Genomic DNA, 6,362 nt, shown 5'->3' with positions numbered 1-6,362 from the left:
TGCCTTTCCGACTTCAACGGATAAGGAGTTGCGCTGTACAGTGTGTTTGTTATGGATGTCTGGGTGACGGAGGATGTTAAGGGAGTGGATTTCCGTTTCTGTTTCTTTATTAAATTGTCATAGGTCACTCGGTGTTTAATTTTCAAGTGGTTACACAAATTTGTGGTGTTCGCTTTACTTGCAGCCACTACCATGTAGCAAATCTTGCACGTAGCATGTTCCTGCTCGTCGTTGGATTCCTTGAAGCCAAACTGTTTTCAGACAATGGAGTTGGTTTTGCCTTTTTTGCTTACCTAACGCTGCTGTGGCTGCCCTCCTTCTGCCATCTTTACTCTCGCTAAGTTTTTAAATTCCAGCGGGTAACATGCACGCGACCTGCCTCCCCGACAGTGTAGGCTGAAAGCGTTTGGCTTCAGGACGGGCGGATGTGCACATGACGTGTGTGTGCGCGCGCCATTCAGAACATGCGGAAATTACAAAACAGAACATGGCAAAATAATCGTTTTTACTCGATTGTACTATTTTGGTAATTGTTGGGAGCCGAAATTGAAACCAAAACCGAAATTCAATTAATTGCACAGCCCTACGTTGAACCAAGAAAAACCAAGATAGATATGCCCTCTCTACTGTTGGACAGGCTAATGAGAAAGGGGATTCTGTAAATCTGCTTGGTAACCCTTGACTGCCCTTTTTGACACACTCATCATCATAGCATTTAAAAAAAAAAAATAGTTCCATCCATAATGAGACTCATCAGCTCAACCCAAATAGTCCTCCGATTAAAAACTCAGTGGCCTGTGTCATTACAACTGGCTCCTGTTCATATAATTCTAACTATAAGGAATTGGCTGGACAGACAGACACAAGTGCACAGAAATATGGAAAATGTAAATGATGGATAGTAACCATCTGGAACGGCGAGGTAAATATATAAGGGAGTTGAAGCCTGCACATTTACTTGGCTGTCCCAGTCTCCCAACCACGTATCATGAAATGAACATCCAAGTCTAGTTCTATCTGCCTGGGTTGGAGATAATCCCAAAGACACTCAAGGTATTTAGTATTTAGTAACAAGTCTTTAGCAACATATCTCACTTTGTGGACTCATTCCAAGCATTGCTGGAAAGAGATTCTTGGTTTACCCAACAGTGGTGCAGTGTGGAAGTGTAAAAGAATGTTAAATTACAGTGTCTTATTAATGACATGCCTTGACAAGAATGGGGCAGGTACCGCTGCAGTCGTCTAGACAACACTAGCCTTTAATCAGGCTGCTCTATGGTAAATTAGGCAGAGCTGAATAAACATGGAGTACATGATGAAAGAAGTAGGTGGGAGGCATGGCCTTTCCTCTGATAAGCAAGTAAGAGAGGGACACACAGGAAAGAGCAAGAGAAAAACTAGAAAACTATAATACATCCAACTGTGTTTAAGTTAGTTTTAAGTTGTGAGTGTTTTTGTAGGCACTACAATTTGTGTTACTTTTATGCAAATATAAATATGCCAACATGCACAACAGATATCACTTGTTTTCCAGCATAGAGAAGGTTTTTATGGGTCGAGGGTGTGACGTTATGCCTTAAACCGTTTAAATCTGAGCATGCTCAACTCAAATCTGCACACAACTCACATCGGGGAGTGACAAAGTTGGTTTTAAAACCTGATGCGAGCCATCTGGTACGTCTTGAACTTTTAACTGCCACCAGAACTTGTTGTGTTTTCCTTGACATAAATTACCATGAATTTGTACCTGAAAATGCATCCGAATGCTAGGAAGGAAGTCTTTGATGCTCAATATTTTCTGTGAGAGGACACCTACACCCCCCGCTTCATGCCCCCCCCCCAAAATGCCTATTCTGAGCCAGGAAAACCCTGAATAATGAAACAAACCTGAGAGAAGTCTCCATTCCTAGAGAGGTTGATGCCAAAGTCCACGTCAGAGAATCCGGAGTAAATGTCCATGGGCAAAACCGGAGTGGTGGTGGTAGTGCTGCTGTTCAAGTGGTATTGCCTGGAGGACAAAAAAAAGGGTTTAGTTTGTTTAACACATACCTCTTCAAGTAAAACCACCACATGCCATTTCCTTTACCCTCATACAATTACACAAATGCACACTTATAATAACATGACATATTTTAATAATGAAAAGCGAAAGAAAGGCACCTCCTATGATCAAGTGTCACAGTAAGAACAGAGATTGTTTTCTGAAGAAGGTACTGGAACACTAAAGTACATTCATCTAACACTTTTCTCATGCATCACATCATGTTTTCAGCAATTCCAACACATCACACAAACACTTTCAGTTTTGTTTCTCTACAACAATCTGAACATTTAAGGCAAGGACTAAGAAAGGACTGATGCCAGCAGAGTGAAGCAATACGGTGTAATAGCTTTCTAAATAACTGTATCTAAGAGGAATCCGGGTGTTCAAGTCAGACAGGCAGAAAGAGGTTTAAATAAGATGACAGAGAGAGAGCAAGAGTTTGACTTCTACACAGAAAGTCAAAGAATGGAGAACAAGAACAGCCCTTACCCACTTTGAGAATCAAAGGTCCAACTATCATTAATACCAATAATTCTCCTTGAGCCTAATGTTAATATCAGAGACCGGTCCACACGCCTTGTATTCCCAACATGAGATATTTCCCTTTCTTGCTTAGAGCAAGTCATTATAAAGTAAGTAAGTTTTGCTGATAGTGGTGGACACACTCAAAATGAAAGCAAAACCTGTAACCACACCCTGCCACGTTCCTCTCATCCAATCAGGTGTCAGGGCTCAGGCTCAGAGGGATTGAGCTTGGCAAAAGCTATTCACCGGATTTGGCTCTGGGTCCTTAAACACGGGTCAAAGATTAACAATGTCATTTTTAGACACTTTTAAAAAAAAGATACTATTTTTTTTACATTTAGGCAACAGCTTTATTTGTTGACAACTTCATAATAGAGGGAATTCAAGTGTTGGAACTCCTGTATGTTTCGAACACCGTAATAACTTTTATGTTGTGGTTTAATGGGAGGGCTGTTCTTCAAAACACACTTAAGGTTGATTTATAGCTTTGCATTGAATCTACTACGTTGTAGGTACATACGGACTTATGCCTAGATACTAACCCCACAACGTAGCCCACGCCGTAGCAACTCCCCAGAAATGTAACTTTTGGTTGCAGAAACAGAGACAGCACAACTGTGATTGGTTCACTTGCCCGTGGCTTGGTAGTATTGTAATTCCTCCTACTCATTTCTGGCTGTTCCTTCTCCGTGAACAACATGGAATCAAGGAGAAGGTTAACTTTTCCTGCTACAGCTTTCTGACTGTGGTCAGAGAGACACTTTGTCTCTCTGTCTCCACCAGCGGAATCGGTGCTTGCTCCGGAGCTAAACCCCATCACTCCATCACTAGCTCTACCACTTACTCCCCATGCACACACACCAACCTACGAACTACGAACCAACCACTAAAACAATGCAGACACAGCAGAGCACCAGTAGAAATCCTCACAACGGTGTATGCCACTTTAGTAGGGTAGAGCACAGGCTATACAACCAACAATAAATCTTAAACTATCATCTAAGCAACATCCTTTCAACACACTTCAACACCTCAAGTAATTATTAAATTAGCAGGGATAATGCATTAATGCAAGTACTGTTAAGGCAAAGAAGTACAAACCTTATTAAAGCAAAACATGTCTTGCAATTTAGAATTCATAATGTTACATCCACAATACAACATTTTAATATTTAACCAGAAGCAGTAAACAATACCCAACGATAACCAACTTCTAAGATTCCTTGGAAGACCTCTTCCTTACAGCCGACCCAATCGTGACATCTTATTCTAACGCTAGTGCTTACTGTTAGTGTGCAGTAAGTGAACTTTTGACTTAAAGCACTGGGAAACTCCTCAGTCTGGCTGCGGGCAGTTTCAACAGTGAATACCGGAGAGAAGGAAACAGCAGGTCAAAGCAAATTGTTTGGAGTGAGGATATCAAAAACATCACCTCAATTTCACGGCCTTATTGCATCAAAAAGAAAGTGATATATGTTATATTCTGCAAATTTGTGATGTATAATGTTCAGTTTGTCATATAATAAAAACAACAATGTTAACCTTAAATACTAACAGCACACAATCTGAGCCTTTGTGATTGATTATTTGAATGTCGGTTAAAGACAAATCAGAAAAAGAAGCAGATTTAAGGTCTGTTTCTCCTTCTTCAGCAAAAGTAAACAAACACCTGGACTCAGCTGTGTGGGACAGATTTAACCATCTTACCACAATTTCAATCACAAAAAATAACAGTGTAGAGTCTTTTACTGCATTACACCATAATTTAGTTTGTTGCATGTAGTAATGGACAGTGACATATGAGGATAACCTCTTGTCCACACCAGGGGTCTATTTCACAAAAGCAGGATTTATAAATCCTGGACAACTGATAAAACGAGCCTTGACCTAGTGCATCCTGACTGTGTGTGTTTCACAACAGCCAAGCCAGGTGGAAGAGGTGCAACTAGGTTGGCCAGGCTGAAGTAATTTGGATAGCTGTGCGTCCCCGGCTTTCTTTAACAGACCGTAAGGTCAATCACAGATTCACTGATGCTATAATGGAGAATATGCATTGTGCATAATTGAACAGGCTGAGTCACAGCTTCTTACAGAAGTATGATGAAGTGGGGCAGTCAGATGGTTCAGTTGGTGGAGCGGCCGTCCACATACAGTGGGGCTCGAAAGTTTGGGCACCCCAGGTAAAAATTTGACATCACCTGGTCTTTCCAGACAATGATTGAGAACAGTCCATGACACTGTCAGGTCTCAGCTTTCCAAAGGGGGGGGGGTGCATGCTATAAACTCTGCAGGGTGCCCAAACTTTTGCAGACGCAATTTTAGTGTTTTCTGTTATTTTGAAAGTGTAAATGAAAAAGAATCTAACTACTTGTGACATGTTATGCAAATCTGTCAATTGATGCCTTTTGCAGATTTTTTCCATCTTTTCTTGGCTTCTTTATCCACATTAATACACATTTTTACCTGGGGGGGCCAAACTTTCAAGCCCCACTGTATGTGGAAGTTTGCTTTGCATCTTAACAAAAAAACGAACATTGTTATGTAAAACAAAAATACTACCTTTTAAGCAGGTTAGTGTATTGGATTGCATTATGTTGTACAGGAGCTGCTGTTATGACATCTATGCTCTTTAAACTCCAGTGTTATGGCCTCGAATAGACCTGTTCCTGTTTAACTAACTCTAAAGAGTCAGTGTCCCAGTGACATTTTTATCACCACTCATAAGAATAGTTTCTGCTGTGCAGCGGTGAGTGAGTAAGTCAGTCAGCGCATCAATAAGTGCAAACAAAGCCCCGGCCCATTCAAGGTACTCCTCTGCTTATTCTCAATGGCCATCCATGCCTCCTTGGGGAAAGACAACTACAGGCTTTAAAGTTCAATAACATCATGACTATGTATTGCAAGTCAGTCGTACTAAACAGCAGCCTGTAGATCATGGAAGAAAAGAGGCGCAAATGTGGAGTCAAGTGAAAAAGAGCCTGGCTGAACAGCAAAAATACTGAGTGAAGGTAACGTGACTAGGAAGTGACGCAAAAGCTGGAGCTTTAAAACATCGGTCCTGTTTACTTGGTCAAACTGGGAGCAGAACCCCAAAAAACTGTTTGAAGTGATGCAGCAAAAATGGTTACAAGGGGTTTCCTCCTGATCACAGTCCCGGTCCTTTGTTTAAAGAACATGTCTGGTTGCTCTGGAACAAAACATTGGCACTGGCAGAGAATAATGCTGAATTAAAACCTCTTCAAACCACAGGACGTTTCTCTTGCTAGATCATGGCATTTACAACACAATAATGAAGTCACAAGATGATAGTCAATCCTACCAATCTGGTTCTAAACCACAGACACACTACATGTGTACATTGTAAGACAGAGAGTGATGTCAGAAAATTCTTCTTTGAGTGAACCTGAAACCAACAGACCATGCTCTCACGTCATCTGCTGCACAGACAGCAATAACAATACACAACACTACTAGTTGAACATTAACTTCCTGAGTTGAGCGTGAGAATGACACAGGTAATTCAAAGTAATTTTAGTTTTGACTCAAATAGCACGAAATCTTGTCTTTAAAATAAGACGTGGTATCTATTGAATCGCAAAACAGATATACACACCCACGTGAATTTAAAAATCAAACACACATTCCTTATTGTTAACAGCATTAGGAAAAATAATACCATGTTGATGTTCACAGTTAGTTTTTTTTCTTTTTCTTTTTAAGGTTTTGGGGCGTTTTAGCCCTTTATTAACAGGACAGCCGAAGACACAAAAGAGGAGGAGGGGGGGGGGGGGGG

The 6,362-nt window shown here is 40.9% G+C and overlaps 1 protein-coding gene across 3 annotated transcripts in view; it reads right to left on the bottom strand.

The window, feature by feature from the left end:
* Nucleotides 1-6,362, bottom strand: part of si:ch73-63e15.2 (protein strawberry notch homolog 2) — a 60,267-nt gene that overhangs the window by 33,824 nt on the left and 20,081 nt on the right. For 2 of the 3 annotated variants that reach the window (XM_034882611.1, XM_034882613.1), the window contains exon 4: nt 1,888-2,008. In XM_034882611.1, the coding sequence (XP_034738502.1) occupies nt 1,888-2,008 (121 nt within the window). Of the gene's footprint in view, nt 1-1,887; nt 2,009-2,533; nt 2,680-6,362 lie in introns of those variants that run through there. The other variant, XM_034882612.1, reaches the window with a different exon arrangement.

The sequence above is a fragment of the Etheostoma cragini genome, chromosome 9, assembly GCF_013103735.1.
Source record: "Etheostoma cragini isolate CJK2018 chromosome 9, CSU_Ecrag_1.0, whole genome shotgun sequence".
In the NCBI taxonomy this organism is placed as follows: Eukaryota; Metazoa; Chordata; class Actinopteri; order Perciformes; family Percidae; genus Etheostoma; species Etheostoma cragini.
This window is presented reverse-complemented; position numbering and strand designations above follow the sequence as displayed.